Source organism: Ictidomys tridecemlineatus, chromosome X, assembly GCF_052094955.1.
Source record: "Ictidomys tridecemlineatus isolate mIctTri1 chromosome X, mIctTri1.hap1, whole genome shotgun sequence".
Lineage (NCBI taxonomy): Eukaryota > Metazoa > Chordata > Mammalia > Rodentia > Sciuridae > Ictidomys > Ictidomys tridecemlineatus.
This window is the reverse complement of record NC_135493.1, coordinates 64,324,736-64,350,184: the sequence shown is the minus strand read 5'-3', so window position 1 is coordinate 64,350,184 and position 25,449 is coordinate 64,324,736. Positions and strand designations below refer to the sequence as shown.

Sequence of the window (25,449 nt, the reverse complement as noted above, 5' to 3'; positions counted from 1 at the left end):
ACTGGGTTTAGTGTTAGGTTTTGTGAAAAATTTTGCACACACTTACTACTAAGTTATAGCTATTGAAAAATACTAAGTAATAATTAGAATAATCTGTGATCTTTAGTCTGGGTACTTACTTACATTATAGATATCATTAACTCCACTTTCATGGAAGCCAGAGCTGCTATTGTAGTTTTCCTCCTTCTGTTTTTAGAGAAATTTTGCCTGAAATTGATGTAAGATATGAGGCAGGGAGAATGGAGGGAGAAGGTGAGACACGGAGAGAAAGAAAGAGGGAGAGGTATATGGAGGTTGTGGAACAGGGTGCTTTTTTTCTGTAGGAAATAATTTTGGAACATGTTTGTGGTAGATAGCCCAATGGCTTAATTGAACCAGGTCATCTGCTTTTAATAGCTCTTCTCATATAGCCTAGTGAAACCTAGACCAGTCACAAAAAGATGTCAATCCTAGTCTTAAAATAGTGTCTTCTGTTGAGACCCACAAGCTGTGCTCTAGCAACTGGTCATTTCAATACTTCTTTTACATGCAATTTTCACAACAAGACTAACAGTTCTATCATGAAGATTGGAATTGCTGCTCTCATTGCAGGAATTATTGGTGCTATTGGCATAATTCTGTTTCTGGTAGCATTTGGAACAGAATATTGGCTACTTGCAACAGAGACCTGTGAAAGTTTTGATTGTAACAATGGGACTTTGGACACTGAAGAAGAGGTAAACAGAAATCTAATGTGTACTTTAGAAAGTAGGGATTTCAAACAAAAGAAACAAATGTCTATGAAGGAAATCTTTTATAAAAATTGATGTGGTAATAGAATGAAAGTTGGGCTTTTAATTTTAGTAAATTTTCCTATAAATTTTAGTAATTGCTTTTCAGATTTAATTTATTGATTGGAGATATGGAACATGGGAAGACGCTAATAGGAAACAATGATGTATAAAACAAAATAATGCAAACAGACTAAATTGATATTGTTGCAGGCTTATGAATGGGTATTATTATAAGTTTAGACCAACAATGCTATTCTCACACTAAAACTTGTTAATTTGATTTATTAGTTTGCAAAATATTTACTTTGTTGTGATTTTTTTAGTCATTTTAATATTTTAAAAGGGATGATTAGAGCTGGAGTTATAGCTCAGTGGTAGGGTGCTTGCCTGGCATGTGTGAGGCCCTAAGTCTGATTCTCAGCACCACATATAAATAAAGCAAAAAAATCCATTGACAATTAAAAATATAAAAAAAGAATGAATAAAAGTAGAGACTGAGGGAGAAACCAAAAGCAAATATTTTAAATCCAATTATTGAATAAATTTGGAACATTATTTTCTTTCAGGACTAATGAAAGTTTCTTGATTTTTTTTTGTTACAACTTTATTCCAGTAAGAATGTGTATTTTATAAAATAGTTCACTATTGAACTACAAACTTTTCTCAATTTCAGGTCATTCAAATATAATCATGTTACAAACAATACTATTAAATGATCATTATTGTTCTTGTAATTTTGCATGTAAAACACATTTTCTTTATGCACTGATTCTCATATAAATAATAACTATTATACCACTTAACAAAAGTCAATACTACAGAAGAAGTGGCACGTCAAACCAAAATGCTTTGAATTGTTCTGACTGATGATTTGGAAATACTGAAGTATTTTTTCTCAGATCATCCAAAGTTTGACTACAGTTTCTTCTCATGCTATCATTCTCTAGTTTTTAAAAATGTTATTCTCCCTTTCAGAGTGGCTTCCATATTTACAGTTCCTAACTAGTCCATGATTTTCACATTAAAACTGATCTTATTAAAACCCTTCTGCAGGGTAAAGCTCTAGTACACTGGTAAACCTATTGATGTTGGGTTAAAATGCTCCCACTCCTAGAGATATTTGCCATGCAAAGAGATCAAAGGAATGCATTACTATTGATGGATTAATGCTTCATTAATTTTGGATAGAGAAAAATTGTCTAAGGTGATACACATTTCTGTAATCTCTGATAGCATACAATTTAGGATGCCATCTATTTCATTTTCATCCATGATTGGTTACAAGTGTCAGATAAGAACTGTCAGTCCTCCCCAGGGATTATTACTTGGCATGTTTGAACAGCATTTTCAGACAACAAATGGAATGCTAGAATGTTAGAACTGGAAGTCATCTTAGAAATGATCTAGTCTGAGCTTTTAAAAGTATCAGTTATCTCATTCCTCATCTAGTGCTATTTTTAGCACATTAAGTTGATTGTATTGGTTATAAAAATCTATTATGCATATATAGTGACAAGTATATTGACTAGAACATAGTTGGTTCTTAGTATTACCGAATGAATTTTACAGATCAAGAAATTGATGTTCAAAAGTGGTATGTGAATAACTTAAGCTCATAGAATTAATGACTGAGTAGCAACCAAAATGCAGGATTCCCTATTTCTAAATCCAGTGTTCTATCTTCTATTTCCTGATCATTTCATTACTTCATTTGCCAGATGCATGTAAGGAAAAAATCTGATCTAAACATACTGTGCTATAAGTAGGAAATGATTATTAGCAAATCAATCATTTAATACTCTGTTATCCCTGTAATAATACAGTTGTTAGAGTACAAACATCTCTAGATCATCAAATGTATATAAGCTTGTCAGTAAGAGAGAAAATGAGTTTGCATTTCTGAATTTCACATTCTCTGCAATTCCTGGCATGATTCAATAATTTATAATGTCTAGTTGTCATCATGGCATTAAAATTCTATATGTCAGTAAATGTTTTAAAAAAGGATGGTTAAAAAAGAACTTTATTGATGATGGTGGTGATTATTACTCTATACTCTCCATGTATTGCTTCCCTATTAAGAATAATAGTTAAGATATAAATATACTCCATTTATTTAAACTGTAGAACACATTGTACATGTACATAATATTTGCAGGTATATGTGTACTCATACTTTTATGCTTTATTCATTCTAGAAGAAAGTTTATTTTGCTTGGATCTTTTAAAATTTGTATGTAGTTTTGCTTTTTTGTTTTTTATTTTATTTTTAGGTAGACACAATATCTTTTTTTTTTACTTTTTTAAATGTGGTTTTGAGGATCGAACCCAGTGCCCCACACACGCCAGGTGAGCACACTACCACTTGAGCCACATACTCAGCCCCCATTTTTGCTATTTTAATTGTATTATTTCTGGAATTTTAAATTATGTTGTCATCATTATTTCTTTTGAGAGGTAAGGTGGATGAAAACAAAACATTATGTTTTGTAAGTATGATAAATTCTATAAGAATTATAAAAATCAAAATAGCAGAATAATACATCATGTTAATAACTATTCAGTGTATTTCATCTTATATTACATAATAAAATTATTTTTATTATTTCTTTTAAAAATAATAAAATTTAAGGGCTGGAGTTATAGTTTAGTGGCTCTGGGTTCAATCCTCAGCACCACATAAAAATAAAATAAATAAAATAAAGGTATTGTGTCCATCTGCAACTAAAACTATTAAAAATAATATTTAAAATAGCACTTTCTAGATAAAAAGAGCATAAATAAAATAATGAATCACAAATATCAAATTATTGGCGTTTAGAGCACTTATATATGTTTTCTAATGTGGAATTACATAGTTTGAGAAGTTAGTGTTACACTTATGTGGAGGAAAAAAAGAAAAATATGAGGCCAAGAAGTTGTGCATACCAGTTTTTGCCTTTGTACATATAATACAGTCTTGTTAAGCAAGAATAAATTGAGACAATGAGATAGAAAAAGAAGAAAGTTGATCCACAATTGATCCACAATTGATCCATTCCCATTCTTGAATCCACCACCTCATTCATGTTAAAAATTCTGGAGAAAATAGAGATTGAAGGATCTGACCTCAACAATGTAAAGGCTACGTATGACAAACCCAAGACCAACATCATATTGGATTTAAAAAAACTAAAATATTTTCCTCTAAAATCAGAAACAAGTCAAAAAAGCCCATTTTTAACCACTCTTATTTGACATAGTTCTTGAAACTAGCCAGAGCAATAAGATAAATAAGGGAAATAAAAGGATATAAACCATAAAAGTAAAAAAAGAAATCAAATTGTCTCTGTTTGCTGATTACATATCCTTTATATAGAAGGCGAAAATTATTCCACCAGAATTCTAGAGCTGATGAATAAATTCAATGAAGTAGCAGAATACAAGAACAACACTAATAAATAAATAGTTTTCCTATACTCCAATAATAAATCTTCTGAAAAAGAAATTAGTAAAATTATCCATTCAAAATAATCTCAAAATATTGGGAATAAATATATCAAAGGAGGTGAAATAACTCTACAATGTAATCTATAAAACACTGAAGGAATAAATTGAAGAACTTAGAAGATGCAAAACTTCCTATTTTCTATAAGGGAGAATTGATATCACCAAAATGACTATACTACAAAAAGTTTTATATGGATCCATTGCATTCCCCATCAAAATACCAATAACATTCTTCACAGTTCTAAAATTTATTTGCAAGAATGAATGACTCAGAATAGCCAAAGAAATTCTGAGCAATGTTTTTTTCATCTTGTTCAGTTGTACTAATCTAAATATGAAACATAAATGAAACCACTTCTATGCCTCAGCTCACTGTGAGAATAGGAAAAGCCCATTTGCTACAGTAAAATTATTCTGTAAGTTATACTCTAGGGGAATTGTAGAAGAAATATGTAACATTTATATATACTTCATGGAGCAATTGTTTAACTGATATTATTTTTAGAATACTAACCAGTCATGTGGCAAAAAATCAAATAAGTTTCCCTTGGATCATGATAAAATTCTGAAGTGTGTAAAACTTAAGCTATCAACTAATTAAGTTGCTGTTAATTAGGCGGCCAATCAGTCAAAAGCATATGTTGAGCCTAATGTAAGTCAAATACTGTGTATTTATTCTTCATTTTAAACTTTTTGATATTTATTTTTTATGTAAAATCATTAAACCATACACAATAATAGAAGGAAATGTATAATGATCACCCATCTACACACCACCAAATTTTAACAAATCAACATTTTCCTCCTTCTTTTTTGTGTGAGACATATAAAACCTTTGCACTCAAATTGCTGTCCACAAATTAACAATAATGGTATCACTTAGCAACTTCTAAAAAATGAATATTTTTAGGTTCTATACAGAACTAATGAATCATATGTTTAAACAATATCCCTAGTTGTTCACCTTAAAATTTAAGAAGCAGTCATATACAAACAAACTGTCAGACAGTATACGTAAAAAAGGTATTTTCTACCCTGTTGATAAATATTATCTCAGTATTTTATAGAATTCCCTGAAAATGGCATTTCATTTGTGGAATAACAGTTTTAAATTTTAAATGTTTTAATTCATAGAATGATGAAGATATAAGGGACTATGAGGAAATGTCTGTTATATACCATCATGAAGGATTCTTCTGGCGTTGTTGGTTTTTTGGAGATGATCCACAAACTTCAGTCTGGAGATACTGGTTTAGTGAGTATGAGATGTTATCATATCACATTTTAGAGGAATATTCTCATGTTCATGTTCAAATATAACTATATGGGAATTTCAAGGGACATTTATCAATAAATATATCATAGTTGATATATGAAATACCAAGAGAAGGTAACACTTTATCTTTTCATGTGCTTGACCTAGAAGTCAACTGGCTTTTTTCCCCCTCAATGTTTGGCAGTATACCCAGAACATTGCACATGCTAGGCAAGCACTTTACCACAGAGCTGTACTTCCTGGTAATAACTGGCTATTTTGTAGCCATATGAATAAGATCATATTGCCTTAGAATCATATTGAAAATCATCCATATTTTTTTCAAGATAAGATAGTGGACTTTGGTGGCTACTTTTGCTTTGCTTTAGTAAAATTAAATCAATAAGGCCACAAAATGTTTAAATTTTATAGTATTTATTTAATATATGATTAATTATTTAGGAATCATATTTTTTAAGAACTGACTGCAATTTTACCTACCTGCTGAAATAAATTTACACCCTAGAGAAAGTGTTTCTCATCCTGGCTTTGTCACTTTTTCGATTATGATAGGGATATGTCATAGCTTCTCTTTAGATATCACTTCATCATGACTGTTGACAATATGTTTATCATTGTTAATTTAATATGAAACACCAAAAAGTTTATTCTAAAATTAGTCCCTGAATTTTCAATATTTTTCTAGATATTCTCTTCCATCAATCTGCAATTCAAATTAATGGCAATAAATGGATTTAGATTTAAGGTAAATTAAAAATGTTCAAACATGGTCAATTCATATCTATCACTACTTTTATTACATTATGATTCTTAAAATATGATATGGAAAAATAAAAAGAATTCTAGTGAGAATAAAGGGTATGATTAAGAGCTCTCATACTCTACTTCTTAGGCATGTTTTGTCATTACTGTAATGCTAGATAGATAACTACTATTTGTTCTAAGTAATCCAATAATCCAATTTGCTCATATTAATGAGCAAAATAATTATAGTGTCAATATAAATAGAATCCTATTTCAGGACTCACCAGGGAGAAGATTTACTCAATAGTTACTACTCAAATGTTACATACTTAATGATGATACTCATAAAGAAGACATTGGAAATCAAGCATGGTTGCACATACTGTATTCCCAGCAACTTGGGAGGCTGAGGCCAGAGGATCACAAGTTCAAAACCAGCCCCAGGAAATTAGTGAGGTCCTAAGCAATTAAAAAAAACAAAACAAAACATGTCCTTCAATAGCTTAGTTGGGTACAAGACAAACAAATTTCAAAAATAGAAGAAAAAAAAGGCAAGGGTGTAATTTAGCAAGGTAGTACATCCTATACATCATGAGTAGTCCTATGCATTAAATCTTTAAAAGGTCAGAGCAAAGAGGTAACTTAATAAGAAAAAAAGATGTCCATGGATGGTTTTTTGTTGGATAAAGAAATTGAATTAAATTGAGAAGTATTGGAAGGATTTAGGCTTATAGTTATTGACATGGAGGAAATTTAGAATGATTTTTTAAAAAATTATGCTATGTGTATGTATAAACATACAATAGTGAATACCTTTATGTATATGTATCTATCAGAAATAAATATATAGGAGAATGAAAGGAAGACCAGTAGTGTAGAGGAAGAAAAATGGGGGAAAGAGTAGAGGATAATGAGGACACTAGAGACTGAAATTGAGTAAATAAAATTCCATGCATGTATGATTTTGTCAAAATGAACTCAACTATTATGCATAACTACAGTGTACTAATAAAGGCACAGTGCATGAGTACCATGAATAAAGACATAGAGGTAGGAAAATATTCTCAAGGAAGCTGTTTAGGAAAGTGTAATGGAGTGTGACATGGCTCAAATGCCACAAATTCATGCTGTTCTCATCATGAGTAGGTACATCTCTTTGAGTGTCATGAAAGGTTTGTGGAGAGGTGTAGTGGGAGCTCATGTATGAAGGTAGACTGGAAACAAATTGAACAGACATAAATTATAAATAGGAAATCAGTAATTGGGATATACAATGCCTTCATACAAGTATCTTTATTTAATACATTGCAAAACCTCCTCTGAAGCTTATTAAAATTTTCCCGCTTAATCTGCATGAGTAGCTGGGGAATATATGCTTCTATGTGCATGAAAAAAAATTAGGTTTAGTGAACATAGGCTTTAAAAAATAAATTATTTATTTTAATTTGTTACATATGATGGCAGAATGCAATTCATTTCATATTATACATATGGAGAACAATCTTTCAAATCTCTGGCTGTACAGGAAGTATTTTCACATCATTCATGTCTTCATGCATGTACTTAGGGTAATGATGTCTAAAACATTCCTACCCGTCTTTCCTACCCCTCCTTTCTCCTCCCTCTGCTTTGCCTTATCTAAAGTTCCTCCATCCCTCCATCCCTTCCCCCACCATTCCCTCATATCAAAGAAAACGTTTGGCCTTTTTTTTTGGGGGGGGATTGGCTTAATGCACTTAACACTATATTCTCCAACTCCATCCATTTACCTGCAAATGCCATGATTTTATTCTCTTTTAATACTGAGTAATATTCCATTGTGTATATATACGAAAGTTTCCCTATTCATTCATCTACTGAAAGACATCTGGGTTGGTTCCACAATTTAGCTATTGTGAATTGTGCTGCTACAAACATTGATGTGCCTTTTTCCCTGTGGTATGCTGTTTTTAAGTCCTTTAGGTATAAACCGAGGAGTGGGCTAGCTGGGTCAAATGGTGGTTCCATTCCCGGTTTTCCAAGGAATTTCTATACTGCTTTCCAGATTTGGCTACACCAATTTGTAGTTCCACTAGCAGTGTATGAGTGTGCCTTTTCCCCCACATGCTCATCAACACTTATTGTTGGTTATATTCTTGATAGCTGCCATCTGACTGGAGTGAGATGAAATCTTAGAGTGGTTTTGATTTGATAATGATATTTAATTTTTTTCATATATTTGTTGATTGATTGTATATCCTCTTCTGAGAAGTCTCTGTTCAGTTGATTGGCCCATTTATTAATAGAGTTATTTGGGTTTTTTGGTGTTATGTTTTTGATTGCTTTTTATATCCTAGGGATTAGTGCTCAATCTCATGTGTTTGCGGTGAAGATTTGGTCCCATTCTGTAGGCTCTCTCTTCATCTCACTGGTTATTTCTTTTGCAGAGAAGAAGCTTTTTAATTTGAGTCCATCCCATTTTTTGATTCTCGGTTTTAATTCTTGTGTTATAGGAGTCTTATTGAGGAAGTTGGGGCCTATTCCAACATGATGGAGATTTGCGCCTAATTTTTTTTTTCCATTAGGTGCAAGATCTCTGTTTTAATTCCTAGGTCCTTTATCCATGTTGAGTGGAGTTTTGTGCATGGTTAGAGACAGAGGTTTAATTTCATTTTGTTGCATAAGGATTCCTAGCTTTCCCAGCACCATTTGTTGAAAAGGCTACCTTTTCTCCAATATATGTTTTTGGCACCTTTGTCTAATATGAAAGAACTGTAATTATGTATGTTTGTATCTGTGTCCTCTATTCTATATCATTGGTCTAAAGGTCTATTTTGGTGCCAATACCATGCCATTTTTGTTGTTATTGCTCTGTAGTATAGTTTAAGGTCTGGTATAGTGATGCTATCAGTTTCACTCTTCTTGCTAAGCATTAGCTTTGCCTATTCTGGGTCTTATTTTTCCAGATGAATTTTATGACTGATTTTTCTATTTATATGAGGAATGTCATTGGAATTTTGATTGAGATTGAATTTAATCTGTATAGTGCTTTTGGTAGTATGGTCATTTTGACAATATTAATTCTGCCTATCCAAGAACAAGGTAGATCTTTCCATCTTCTAAAGTCTTCTTTAATTCATTTCTTTAGCATTCTGTAGTTTTAATTGTAGAGGTCTTTCCCCTCTTTCAGTGATTCCCAAGGTAAATGGGGTGGATTTCCTTGTTTCTCTTTCTGAGGATTTGTCACTGATGTACAGAAGTGCCTTTGATTTATGGGTGTTGATTTTGTATCCTGCTACTTTCTTGAATTTATTTACTAGTTCTAGAAGTTTTCTGGTGGAATTCTTTGGGTCTTCTAGGTATAGAATAATTTCATTAACAAATAGTGATAATTTGAGTTTCTTCTTTTCCTATTTGTAGCCATTTAATTTATTTTGTCTAATTGTTCTGGCTAGAGTTTCAAGAACTATTTTAAACAGAAGTGGTGAAAGAGGACATCCCTGTCTTGTTCCAGTTTTTAAAGGGAATGCTTTTATTTTTTTTCTCCCTTTAAAATGATAATTGCCTAGGGAAATCTTTTGATTGAAGAATTTAGACCCTTTACATTCATTGGTGTTATAGAGTGATAAAATTTATTTCCTCTCATTTTGACTTATTTCTAATTTTAAGATAAATGTGATTATCCTATAATTTGCTAATCTAGTACAATTTATCCCTATGCTAGTTTTTATTTTTCATTTCTTTTACATTAAATATTTCCTTCAGTATGTTTTATAGGACAGACTTTGTGGGTATTAATTCTTTTAGTTTCTACTTATTGTGTAAGATTTTATTTTATCAGTTTTGAAAGATAATTTTGCTGGATGTGGTAATCTTGGTTGTCATGCTCTTCTTTCTGAGCCCTCCTGGATTTTAGGGTCTAGGTTGAGAAAGGAGTTCAAATCTGAATTTACTTACCTCTAAATGTGACCTGCTATTTTTCCTCTTGCCACATTTAAAATTATATCCTTTTTCTCTATATTGGTTATTTTCATTTAATGTTTGTTGGAGAGGATCTATTTGTGTTTCATATATTTGGAGTTCTATATGGCTCTTGTATTTGAATTTCCATCTCATTCCTAAGGTTTGGAATATTATCTAAAATTATTTTACTGAAAATGTTGCATATTCCATTAATTTGTATTTTGGAAAATTCATCTACTTCAATCATTTTTATATTTGGTGTCTTCATGTTATGCCAGTGATTTTTGAATCATTCTGCTCATGGTCTATTAACAATTTTTTATGGTTAACTGTATTTTCTAGATTGTATACTTTGTCTTCAAGGCCTGAAAATCTATCTTGGTTGTGGTCTAATCTATTGGTGATGCTTTTCATTGAATTTTGTTTTTAGATTTTTTTTTATTTCCAGGATGTCTATTTTTTCCCAGAATTCCCATCTCTTTATTGAAGTGATCTTTCACTTTCTATATTTTATATCTAAGTTTAGTCTTGTATCTTCTTTTAGCTTGTTGAATATTTTAACTATAAACTTTCTAAATTATTTCCTGAAATTTTCTCTACTGTGGTGTCAGTGGATTAATTTGGTGAAGTGTTAGGGATTTTTTGATTGCTTCCCTTTTTTTCATATTGTTTGTGTGCCTTATCATTTTTATGATATTTACAATTTCTTCTTTAAAGCAATGAATTATTTTAAAAATTATTTGTTCTAATTAGTTATACATGACAGCAGAATGCATTTTGATTAATAGTACACAAATGGAGCCCAATTTCTAATTTTTCTGGTTATACACCAAGTAGAGTCACACCATTCATGTCATGTACCTCGAGTAATGATTTCCGTCTGATTTCATCATCTTTCCTACACCCAAGCCCCCTCTTTTCTCCTCCCTTAGCAATAGACTATTTTGTGAGCTTCTTTCTTTTGAGAGCACCACTTTGAGGGAAGACACTGATCTATTTACTAAGCACTTCAGAGCCCAAACCACATACTACTTAACATTATGAAAAGTGCAAAATGTTGATTCTACTTTTTACAGTTCCTCAATTAAAAGTATAAACATGTAGCAAAGTTCTAAAATATTTTGAAAACTTAGTTACCAAATATTGTAAAATTGCTATAATATTATATGAAGACTAAAATGGGAAGAAAGAAATGTTTCACTTAAGATAGAGTAAAAGTGAAAAGAAAGAAAAGATAAAAAGAGAATAGTACACACCAAGATAAAATGTAGAAAAACATTAATGGATGGATTTGAGGCAGAAGCACATAGTGTCAGAGTGATAAGAGGGTAAAGAGGAGCAAGTATAAACCAGAACTAGGAAAGCAAAGATAGAGGGAATTATTCCATTACAACTAACAAATAAAATTTTTTAAAAGGAAACCTAGTTAGTTAAAAAAATGATTTCAGGAATATTCCACAGAAAACCAAAGCCAGACCATTCTTAGTAATACATTTTAATTCATCAGGTCAATATTTCTTAGCAACTACTACATCCTGGGCACTGGCGATACAGAGGTAAATGAGTGGCTTGCCACTAATTAGTGGGGAGACAGAATAATTGATTAGGCAGTATGTACCAAGTTCAGAGGCAGACAGAAGGTGACTTAACTCTGATGGGAGGGAGTGAAGACTTCATATGAGATGACATCAGTTTCCGAGATGTATTTGCTTGTTGTGCTCCTATCAGGAAGCAATGGATTTCATCTGGTAATTGCCTATGGGGTTGGTGGTAGGGAAATGTGTTACTGTGAATCTGTTACATGGAAGGTGTTGTTTAGAACACAATGTTGGCTATTAAGACAACAACTAGTAAATCAAGATAAAGAGAGACGTACGTATATGATCAACTTTGATTTTAGAGTTTTAGTATTTCATTATGATTTGGGACATTTAGAAGATGTCTAGTATTATTTGGCTTTGGATCCCTTCAGAGGTGCTGGGGTACAGGATCCACTTTTCTAGTTGCTATGGACTTCCTAAAATCATTTTGGTTATCAGCTCATAGGATTGAATCTGACAGCTCAGGTGAGGTGAGGTGTTGTGTTGTACTGTTGGTTGTTTCTATTGTGTATTGGCATTCAGGATACAGGGCTCTGGGCTGTCATTGTGATTGTCATGAGTTATTACAGATTGTCTTCCTTCTAATGAATCCTTTTCAAAGTGGAATAGAACCTTGTGGCTGTATACAAGCTCAGGTCTTGTGTTTATGGATTCTCCATAGTTTATCTATTTTAAAATGTTTGAGTTGTATACGGACAAAACACCTTTATTTTATAGTACTTATGCAGTCCTGAGGATTGAACCCAGTGCCGCACAAGTATCAGGCAAGCACTCTACCTTTGAGCTACACGCTCAGCCCTCCATAAGTTATCTTTACTATAGAAGTGTTCCCCTTGGCAAACACAGCTCATTGAGGTTTTGTCCTTACTACTGAGTAAAGAGAGATTCTTTTCTGAACCTGTATTTTTATGTTATGTATATATCCTATATGTGGATATCCATGTCATTCTTTAGGTTTGGAATTTTTATGCTACTGTGTCACTGAAAAGTTTCTTAATGCCAATAGACTGTATCACCATTTCACCTTGAAGATCAATAAATCTTAAATGTTGTCTCTTAAGGTATTTTTAGAGATCTGTATATTGTGATTATAGCATTTTACTTTTTAAAATTTTTAGTTGCAAATGGACACAATATCATTATTTATTTATTTATTTATTTATTTATTTATTTATTTATTTATTTATTTATTTTTATGTGGTGCTGTGGATTGAACCCAGTGCCTTGTACATGCTGAGCCACAACCCCAGCCCTGGACTTTTACTTTATTCCTTTAACTTTTACTGAGTGGAAAAGTTTATATACCTTGTTTTCAAGCAGTAAAATGCTGCTTTTTATGTAATCTAATCCATTGGTGATGACACTTTCAAATGATTTTTTTAAATTATTGGGTCCTTCATTTCCAGGAATTCTGATTTTGTGATTATCAAAATTTGTCTTTATTGAAATGGTCTTTAACCTTTTATATTTGTTCTCTTAATTTGTTCATTAGAACTTCTTTAACCACAAAAGTAATTTTTAAATTTTTAATAATTTGCTCCTTTTAGAGGTACATGACAGTAGAGTATATTTTGACATATTATAACCACATGGAGTCTAACTTATTATAATTAAAATCCCATTTTTGTGTTTATACATGATGTGGAGTTAAACTTGTATTGTATTCATATATGAACATAGGAATGTTATGCCCAATTAACTCTAATGTGTTTTCTATTCCCATTCACTCTCCCTTTCTTCCATTCCCCTTTGTCTAATCCACTGAATTACTATTTTTCCCTCTCCCTCCTTATTGTGTGTTTCTCTTTGCATATCAGGGAGAACTTTTGGTGTTTGTTTTCTTGGGGGTCTGGCATATTTTACTTAGCATGATAGCCTCCAGTTCCATTCACTTACTGACAAGTGCCATAGTTTAATTCTTCTTTATGGCAGAGTAACATGCCATTGTTTATATATTTAATTGTTGATGGACACAATATCTTTTTTTAAAATTTGTTTATTTTTTGTGGTGCTGAGGATCAAACCCAGGGCCTCACACATGCAAGGCAAGCATTCTACCACTGAGCTACACCCCAGCCCACATGCCATTTTTTTTATACCACATTTTCTTTATTCATTCACCAGTTGAAGGGCATGTAGATTATTTCAATGGCTTAGTTATTGTGAATTGAGCTGCTATAAACACTGATGTGGCTGCATCACTGTAGTATGCTGATATTAAGTCTTTTGGGTATATAACAAGGTGTTGGATAATTGGGTCAAATTGTGGTTCCATTGTATGCTTTTTGGGGAATTGCCATACTACTTTTCAGAGTGGTTGCACAATTTGCAGTCCCACCAACAATGAATGAATATATCTTTTTCTCTACATTCTTTCGGACATTTATTATTATTTGTATTCTCGATATTTGCCATTCTGATTGGAGTGAGATGGAATCTCAGTGTAGTTTTGATTTGATTTCTCTAATTACTAGAGATGTTGAATATTTTTTCATATATTTTTAAACCATTCTTGTTTCTTCTTCAGTGAAGTGCCTAGTCAGTTCCTTTGCCCATTTATTGATTGGGTTATTTGGGTTTTTGTTGTTAAAGTTTTTGAGTTCTTAATATGTCTTTAAGATTAACACTCTATCTGAGGTGCATGTAGAAAAGATTTTCTCCCCTTCTCTAGGGTCTCCATGTTCTTAATTGTTTCCTTTGCTGTGAAGAAATACTTAGTTTCATATCATCCAATTTATTGATTCTTGATTTTACTTTTTGTGCTTTGGGAGTCTTGTTGAGGAAATTGGTTCCTAAGCAGGCACTGTTCCTGTCCATGTGGTATGACATGGGAGTAAGCCTGAGACTTTCCCTCTGATCTTTCTTAGACTCAAACCCATAACCCCCTGACATCCACACCATTTATCACTCTAGTGAGTGTGCCCCTTTATAAAGAAAACACCCTTATAATTCACTTTGCAGAGCCCCAGCAAGGTAAAATTTTCTCTTCTATGCTCAGAATATTTCTAGGTTTGGGCACCAATGATCCAGTGAAAAGTATAGCCTATGTAACTGGTTTTGGATGTTTAAAGGTAACTCTGTTGGAGATAACAAGTTCTGTGTTCAGCCAAAGACTCCTATGTTTTGTCCCCAATAAACACAACCCAAACTTTTCTGAATTCATGCTCTCCAGTTGCAGACATGTTCATTAGAATCTATTTTACTTAAGTTCATTAGGGAAGTGACTTTCTTCTTGGAGAAGGAGAGCTTTCCCTCTCTCACTTTGATACAGTGTGCCTGACACTGCAACCATCTGTTACCTTTATTTATTATTTTCCTATTCTTGGGACCAATACTTTTGGTTTTCTTCTGAATACTAGATCACCAAGTTGCCACCATATTATGCTCCTGCCAATACTCATTTCCCTACTTCAGTTTGTTGCTGCAGAACTACTGCTTTAAATCATTCTTGGAGAGCTGCTGCAGCATTGGGGTTTCCTCTGAGCCACTATCTTCCTTTTTCTATATATTTTGATACATAAGTTTGATTTACAGGCTTGACATGTCAGACCTAAGTCTTAAACTTAGTGAGGAAATGTATGTCAAATATAGTTGATGTACACATATGAAGGGATACAGTGATGGTTTCTTATAATTAATAACCTACCTTTTATTTAAATCTTAAATCTTTCCTTTGGGATATATCTTTTTTTAAAGAGAGAGTGAGAGAGGAGAGAGAGAGAGAGAGAGAGAGAGAGAGAGAGAGAGAGAGAGAGAGAGAAGTTTTAATGTTTATTTTTTAGTTCTTGGCGAACACAACATCTTTGTTGGTATGTGGTGCTGAGGATCGAACCCGGGCCGCACGCATGCCAGGTGAGCGCACTACTGCTTGAGCCACATCCCCAGCCCCTAGGATACATCTTAAAATCAGTTATTATAGAAAATTAGTTTAATATTCAGGGTGTAGCAATAATCAATTCAATGGGAATTCTTTAGTAATATAAGTGGAGAAAATGTCCATTTATTTTGAAGTGCTAGTGCTAACAATAAAACACTTTAAAATCAGTAGACACTGTATTAATGCATCTAACATTCTCAGTATATCATTAATCATGATAAGATACTGTTATTAATATTGATATAATCCACTTCTATTATGATGACATGTTTTTTCATGGGCTTCTAGAATCAGAGATCATTACTGTTATATGATACCATACAGGTTATCTAGTCCAATTCCCAACCTGAATGATGCATGAATCTTTTCTCTAACATGTTGACAAGTAGCCATCAAGTCTATTCTTCATTACCTTCATTGAAGGGTACTTAGCTTCTTTCATTAAATCCACTATTGTAATGTTTGACAGCTATAATTACAGCATGTGTCTTTTATTATTAAACAAAAATCAGTCTTTCTGAAATCTATGACCATGGAATTTCATTCTGCCACTTGGAGCCACAAGAACAAGTCAGTCACTTCTATCCACAGAAGCTCCTCAAGTGATTAATGAGCATTATTATTCATCTCTTTTCATTTTCATCTCAACCATGTATTTCTGTTCTTAAATATCCTAATTTTATTCTATTGTTTCTAACAGAATAATATTCTCATTCTGTAGCCGGTCTATTCACTCTTCTTTGTACTCTAATTTGCTCATGTCCCTTTAAAAATGTGGCATCTATCATTAGCAATGTGACCCAGATGTGACTTATCTCCTATATTTATAGTGATAAGTCACTCTATCTCAATTCATGCAGACTCAAATGGCATTAACTTTTTGTTTAATGTAATTGACAATTAAGCCATATTTAGTTTATAGTGAATTTTGTAGAGTATCTATATTAATTTTACATTTTTTCTTTATCCATGTGTTTTTTACCATATAGAATGCAAGTAGCTTTTAGAAATTAAGAGCATAACTTTACAATAAATTTCACTGTGCTAGTTTTAACTCATCCTTGTGACCTTTTGGACACACTGATTTTGTCATCTATTACATGATTATCATGGTACCTGACATACAAACAGTTAACTTACTTCCACAATGTTTGACCTGTATCATATTGTATATTTTAATTTTTAGGCGGATATCTAAAACTTCCATTAATCTGAATTGTCTCTTAGAAAATAAAATGGGTATTGTATCTATGCTATTTGGACAAATATGTAGCTGTTGTTTGTTCCTGTAATGCTCAATGCAGTTTTTGAAAACTAGAAATAGCTTTATTTCACTTCTATTGTCAAAATTTAGGCTTTCCACACCAAATTTGCTTGCTACTTTGCTGGGTCACTTCCTATGCTTGTGCCCTATATTTTATCTAGAATTTCCTTTTTCTGCTTTCACTTGATGAATGCATTCTCATCCTCCAAGTCCAAAATGAAATTCTACAACTTTTGTAATTCTTTCTTTGAAACTCTCAATTAAAATTAATCTCTTTCTCCTCTTACAAACCTAAGATAATAGCCTTGATACATTTTATGTCATTTAAGACAGACTATAATTATTTACACCACCTTGGATATGTGTTTTTATTTCATTAGGTTGTAATCTGTATAAAGCTGGAGACTTAATAGTCCACATGACATCTACCTTAGCTGTTTTAAGAACATACTAAAAGCTGATTAAATTTTAATGACTTTAATTGAAAGCACACAAAATATCATAGGAGACAAGATTTTATAAGACATTAAGTGAGACCTATGATATTTGTATCCCAATTTCTACCTTTCTTTATATGACCTTGGGCGTTTCATTTCTCTTCTTTGTATCCCACCAGTATTAGCTACAAAATGAAGAACTTCTACTTATTATTTATTCAGTTCTTCAAATACTTTGTTGAATTGAAAGGTGTATAAGGGATTAGAATTTAATTTTCAAAATCTTATAATTAAAATAGGGTTTACTTTTTCTCTGGCAGTGAACCAGCCTCACCCCAAGCGCTGTATTCCTGGGTATCTCTTTCCTATGCCAACTGCTGTTGGGCCTTTCCCACATCCTTCTTTTGATGCAACTACAGGTGAGTTTTTTTAAAAAAAATATTACTGGGATCCATGTTGTATATTATAAAGATATATGACTATTAAGAGTTTATATAGTTTTGATTAAATCAATGATTCATGCTACATTTTGGACTAAGTTTGTTATCTTTGCTTCTGGAGTCCAGTTACAAAATAGATTTCATCTGAACAATTATCCTATAGCAGGTATTCTATGTAAGTTAAAATAAAAAGAAAAGAGAACAAAATTTAAAAATCTAGTAAGTGTGAAGCTAAGTAAAAAAAGATGTAATTATCTACTCACACGAACTACATTAGATACTAATAGAACCATTTAATAAATGAGGAAACTGATATTCAGAAACGTTCAAAGTGGTGGAACCCAAAGTAAGTGTTAAGTAATTTTTATTCTAAAACCTAGATTGTTGCTCTTAATGCTACTCTGATCCAAAATAGAATTGAGCAAGGGATTTCAAATTTCTCTTTAATACCTGTTCTTACAATATTCAGAAACTTGCTCTACTTCCATTCCCTAGATTTGGAGATTAGATGGAATTATATTTCTATCAGAATATCACAAATTTGAATTTTTAACACTTAATTTATAAATTAACAAGGGATTGATTTTAATTCCTCAAGGACACCAAAATACAAGATTTTCACATCACTTATATAAGACGGAGCAAAGTTTGCATGTAATCTATGCATATTCTTATACACTTAAATCATCTCTTGATTATGTGCAATACCTAATAAAATGAATAAAGCTGTGCAAACAGTGCTGTATTTTAAATTAATAATGACAGAAAAAAATTTGTGCCTGGTTAGCACACATGCAGTTTTTCTTCATCTATTTTCAATTTGTGATTACTTTAATATGTAAATATGGAACACACAGATACATAAAGCTGACCATATTTGAACAGGAAAAAAGAGAGAATTTCTTCATAAGTTAAAGTATAAATTTGCATATATTCAGCAAACAGATTAAAAATAATCAGTATTTAAAAATCTTATTTAATAAATTCCTTTCCCCTCTGTTTGGTTATACTTATATCGTATCCAAGATTACACATTATATTACCTATAATCTACTATAGTTACTTTACATTAAAACCAACTAAAAAGTAATCAAGAAGCACATAGGATATACTTTCTAGCATTAATTAAGTCTCACACAGGACTTTCACATCCATTACCTTATTTTATCATCATAAGTAATGGCAAAAAAGTGAATGTCTGTAGTCCTAGCATCTTAGGAGGCTGAGGCAGGAGTAACACAAGTTCAGTGAGGACCTAAGCAACTTATTGAGATCCTAATTCAGAATATTATTATTATTATATTCAGAATAAAAAAATTTTAAAAAGGCCTATGTGTTGAGAGCCACAGCCAAAGGGACCCCAGCAAACTTCCAGCTGCCGGCTGATGATCCAGCTGCCAGCAAGCTTCAGACTGCCCCAGCAACATCTAGCTGATTGGCTCCTCTGCGGTGATGTTCATTGGGCTGTTTCCCTGCCCTTCAGACTGCCAGCTGATGATTGGCTCACAGCGGCCCCAGCAACATCTAGCTGATTGGCTCCTCCACGGAGCTGCTCATTGGGTGACTTCTTTGGCTCTGCCCACGCAACCCAGCCAATCGGCCTCAAGAGGAGGAGGATTGTGGGAGGTTGAGAGGCTGGTGTGGGAGAGAGAGGCTTGTGGAAGCCGGTGGTGGCAGTTGGGCTCTGAGGGTTTTTCCCTGGAGCTGTTTTGTTTGGCGTTTGTAGTTCTAAAAATAAAGTTAGTTTCTTTTTGACAAGTGGCTCCTGATTTGTGCCAAGCCAGACTTCGGCACCTATGAATATAAGTTAGTGGTTGGGCACCCCTCGGTTAAATAACCTGGTATAAAAAAATAAAACTTTGGTCAATATATGAGATTTTGATAGGACCATTTTAATAAGGATAACTTAGGTTATCTGTTTATATGCTATTTTTGTCCTACAGCATTATTACATGGACTAAAGTACAAACAATGCAGTTCATCTATAATTTTTTCTAAGTAAGGTTCAAAACATACAGTTTTACTTTTTGAATAAACCCCCATTCCTTTATCTCAGCTATAGTAATAAAAATATTAATTATTTATTTTGGTATTATTATTTTAGATGAATAAAAATTATCAACATTCTAAGTAAAAATGAACCAACCAAAGATGATAATGATAATAAATACTTATTGAGTACCTAGTATGGTCCAGGCATTATTATATACATATTATTATACATAATACTATTAATATAATATACATTATATATATATATATATATATATATATATATATATATATATATATATATCTGTGTGTGAGTATGTGGGTGTGGGTGTGTATCCTCATTCAATACTCATTCTGAAAAAACATATCCATGGAACCATCAACACCAAATTGTCCTACTGTGCCCTGAGAGGATGAGAGGTAGGGATAAACAAAATTTATCATTTACATTCTGACAGAGAGTGAAAAATGAAGGAAAATAGCAGCAATGGATTTTTTTTTCAGGGCCACAAGCAAGACAGACAGAACCAACATATGCATGCAAGCAACTCTACTGATTCCTGGCAAATTGCTCTTTCCATTGTTCTATTCCCTTAGCATACAAGTTAAAGAAAAAACAAAAAAGAACAATTCAGTTTCCTCTTGTTTCCATGAGAGCTTTACGGTTTTAAGTCCCAAAAGAAATGCAATAAAATGGCAGTTTGGTTGAAATAATATTGATAATAATAACATCAATCAGTTATAATTTATTAAACACTATGTGTCTACATAAAACTTATTCCATTATCACAATTACTCTGTATAACCATTTTACTTCTGGTAAAACTGAGATTCAGCCAGACCAATAATTTATTACAGATTGCCCAGCTTTTGCAGAGATTACACTTTCAGATACACATTAAACAATTAAAAAAAATACCCCCTGGCCACCAATAAAAACAACAAATGTTAATAAATTTGTGGATTACATTCCCATATATGAGGCATTTTACATTGCATTTGCTTTTCTCCACTGTTTCCTTTTTGGAACTGATAACAGAAGTGATTGTTTATTTCTTATTCATTGAAGAATTGAAATTGGCTTTTGTTCTGGGAACACTAGAAAGATGAATAAGCAAACATGTTCACTTTGAATTAAGTATTAACACCATATTCTCATGAAATGAAAAAATATCATGATTCTTGTCACAAAATTTGAGGGAATATTGTCTGAATCCTCTTCCCTGCCCCTTCCTGTTTCTGATGATATTTCTATCTCAGAGATACCTGCATTATTCAAAATAGGTTACTGTCACTTACAATCAATAAAATAGCTAAATGTAGTCTTTTTAATTGTCCTGAGTATCTCAGAATCAGATACCTCAAAGAACTTCTTTCAAAGAGTGGATGTTTTAAGAATAAATGCAATTATGGCATTTGCCAGTGAATGGATGGAAATAGAGAATATCATGTTAAGAAAAACTAAACAAATTCAGAAAATCACAAATTGAATGATTTCTCTCTATGTGGAAGCAAGAGTAAATTAAAGGAAAGGGGGAGAGAAGGATAGGATAACAAAGAACCAATCAAATGTAAATTAATCCAGTGCTGAAAGGAAGTCTAGTAGAGGAATGAGAAGGGAAACAGGAGGGAGGGGAGGAGGGAAAAGAGGGGATCAGGAACTGAAATCAATTTCCATGTATGTATGACTTTGTTGGGATGCACCCTAATATTATGTATAACTATAAAGCTCTAATAAAAACAAAACAAATCAAGATATGGCTAATGGATTTTACCCAAAGACCAATCTTGATCAGAAAAAAAAAAAATTAGTGGATGGATGCTGGACTGTGCTAATTCTCTAAAAGAGTTTAAAGATTGTCAGTATGTGCAAATTAGAGAGAATATTGTCAATTGTTATATGTCAATTTCACTTCCCAATCTGTCCCAAATTAATTCTCCCAGTTTGGCAGCTCTTGATTTAAATTTCTAACCTTCCAGATATTAGAATGTGTAGGGATAAAAGAGAATATCTGAAACTTGTTTCAGTTGTAGAGAGAAAAATTCAAAGCAATGATATAGAAGAATATGTATTTTTCATTGCAACTAAAATGTAAACAAAGTACTGAATTTTATTCTGGGGAATTTAGGAATACTGAAGAATTTTAAATCTTTCCTGAATGACATAGATCCTTCAAAAATTATTTACTTCATTTCACAGCCCAGAGAATCATCTTCACTTGTCCACTTCACTTTATATTATGTATTAATTTCCCTCAAAACAGCAATTGGAACATCATAAAAATGATAAGATAAATGCTCTCTTGATTTCTATATTTCTTTGCTTTAGTTTTTTTGGAAATTCATTTGTATTTAAAATATAATTATATGGAATAGTTTTGGGGAAAATTCAGTCTGCTCACATATCCCTCCTGCCATAGTTCTTCATCTACTCAGAAAGGCTAGTGGAAGGACAGGAACAATTGCATGTCACCAGGAGGATGGATTGTTTAGAAAATCAACAAAGTTTAAAAGACACTGAAAGAACAGGTAAATTTTGTGTAAGAAGGAAGGGAAGCATAAGGCATGGTCAAAGGATTAGGAATCAGGTACTGCTTTTTTCTAATCCCTCAATTTGAAGTCTTGTTTAAGGTTTATTTTCTATACATGGGAATCAAAGTCACAAGTTTATAGAATAGTTGTCATCCGAGAATTTAGAGTTAGGGAGCCCGCTATAAATAAAAATAATCCTGTGCTTATCCTTTCATCCTTGCAGAATTGAAACTGAGACAAGGCATATGATTCAGTTTAACAAGTATTTTTTTAAGCTTTGCTATGTACCAGGAATTTGCAGGCACTGGAAATAAATAAAATAGAATTTTTCCCATCAAGGAACTCTTAGCTTATTGAAGGATACAAGAAAGAAAACAGAGAATTACAGTCTAGTATGATATATTTATTTAAAAAGGTAAGTGAAAGGGTGTTATGGTCACACATCAGAGGAGCCTCTAACCAAAACCATATCAGTAAGAGAAGACATCTAGTAAGAAGAATAATCTGCATTGTGTTTTTAAAGATGTATAGAAAGTTAGGTAAAGAATTTTTACACAAATAACTATGAAGCTAGAAACTCAAACAAACTTAATACTGATAATTAGTGATAGTTTTTTTTTGAGGTTACAAAAATATAATTTTATTTTCTATCACTTAAAATAATCTGCATTTTGAAGCTCCATTCCTCTAGCACAGAAGTATAATTTAATTGGTGTACTTTTTATTGATTTTTTAAAAAATAAATGAGAATGGACTGCATTACAATTCTTATTACACATATAGAGCAAAATTTTTCATATCTCTGGCTGTATATAAAATATGTTCACACCAATTCGTGTCTTCATACATGTATTTTGGATAATGATATACATCACATTCCACCAAGTGATAGTTTATTTTCACGGTTTAGTCATAATTTACAGAATACTCTAATATTTGTATTTTTCTTCTCACTCTCTAGTGTACAGAGGCTTCTGGACGATCTTTATTATACTGGGTATTGGTTCTGGTCTGGCTGGAGGATTTCTGCTGGTGTGTGGTATGCCCTTTGCCAATGCTGGATGTTACAAAATTGGAGGTGGCTTTCTGATGATATCAGGTATGTAGTAACTATGAGGACAAATTAATAACCAGAAAACTCTTTGTGTGTGTGTGTGCGCACACACATACACAGCGCACGTGCATGTGTATGTGACAGAGAGTGCACATGTGCATGTATGCATGTTTGTCTTTATATAACTTTTGCATGAATAGAAACTATACTAATAAGAAATAAAATATAAATGAATAAGTGCTGATGAGTTTGATATGTGCCCTAATATAAACTGTGCATAAAAATTTGTTTTTTTTCCAACATATGTGAACTTTTACCTAGTGGTGGTGAGAAATATCATGTTTAACAACTTATTTACCTATTTCTAAAATCCTGATTTTTGGTTCCCCCCTCTAAACAGGTGACATATTGAAACATTTAGAGCCTCCTCCAATTATTTATTTATTGGCAGTACTATTCAGTGTATAAGATAGATTTTAAGATGACATTATTATGGGTAAAAATAGAATTTTTGGAAAATAAAACATGTTATATAAAGAAACATATACAGGGGTGTTGTGGCTCAGTCGAACAGTGCTTGTCCCACTTGTGTGAGGCCCTGGGTTCAATCCTCAGTACCATATAAAATAAATAAATAAAATAAAGATATTGTGTCCAACTATAACTAAATAATATTTTATACCTTTATTTATTTATTTATTTTTATGTGGTGCTGAGGACCGAACCCAGTGCCTCGTACACTAGGCAAGCACTCTACCTCTGATCCACAACCCCAGCCCACTAAATAATATTTTTTAAACAGAAAAATATACAGTGTATTCTGACTCCTTAATAGATCGATATACTCTCCTACATGCTTCCTTTCATAAGACTAAAATGAACTATCTTATACATTGATTATACAATTAAGAAAAGAGTGTTTTACATACAAATAAATTTGACATAAATTAAACTTCTAATATTTAGCCAAAAGAACTCCTCAAAATGTTAGGCGGCATTTTATTTTTTACTATATTCATATTTGCTTTCCTTGTATTGATGAAACTTTGGTGTTTTAACTTTAATCATTTTATTTTTATTTGTAAATATAGAAAACTATGAAAAATTGGAAAGCAAAGGCCACCCATAAACTCACAATCTACAGATAACCAATATTAATATTTTAACGTGTGCTAATCGAATATATTTCTTATATATATTTATTTTGTTAAAATACTGTAGGGATTATGCCAAATATTAGTAGTTAAACATCAGTTGTGTCTAATATTATCATTAATCTTTGTAACATGATCTTTTATAGCAGCATAATATTCTACCATTTATTCTTATCATAATTTATTTTATTTTCTGGTACTGTTGATAGAACTCAGGAGAGATTTACCACTGAGTTACATTCCACGCCCTTTTATTTTTTATTTTTTTGAGGCAGAATCTCACTAAGTTATCCACACTGGCCTTGAACTTGTAATCCTCCTTAGTCTTCTGAAGTGCCAAAATTACAGACATGCATTATCACACCTAGTTCTATCATAATTCATCTTACATTTACCTCTTTTTTGGAGATTTAATTTGTTTCCGTTCATTGCTATTGTATTTGCAATAATAAATGTCCCTGTATACTGTTTCATGAAACAAGTTCTTATTAAGCACTTACTAGGTAAATGATGCTGTGAAAGCTATAGGATACATATTGATTGAAAAATCAGGTAAAGTCCCTGATGCATGGAATTTAGAATCTGGTAAAGAGATAGACAAAAATAAGTAAATAAATGTGTAATTAAAATTTTAATAAGTTTGATGAAGAGAAAATAATAAGATTATGGAGACCAAAATATTGATAAGAGGTACTATTTTGGATGAGATAGATAGGGGAGGTATTTATGAGGAGGTAATATTTACATTCAAGCTGATTGTTGGAATGGGACAGACATGGGGACAAAGTCTCTCTCTCTCTCTCTCTCTCTCTCTCTCTCTCTCTCTCTCTCTCTCTCTCTCTCTGTGTGTGTGTGTCTGTGTACTTGGAGGCAT

General features: G+C 32.3%; 1 protein-coding gene across 1 annotated transcript; it reads left to right on the top strand.

Annotated features, from left to right (window-relative positions):
- The first annotated feature begins 560 nt into the window (after positions 1-560).
- LOC120890766 (transmembrane protein 182-like) lies at positions 561-24,550 on the top strand. The gene is made up of 5 exons (XM_078033933.1): positions 561-716; positions 5,397-5,517; positions 17,724-17,822; positions 23,329-23,466; positions 24,513-24,550. Exons 1-5 carry the CDS (start codon positions 561-563, stop codon positions 24,548-24,550), a joined length of 552 nt encoding a protein of 183 aa, XP_077890059.1.
- The last annotated feature ends 899 nt before the right edge of the window (positions 24,551-25,449 follow it).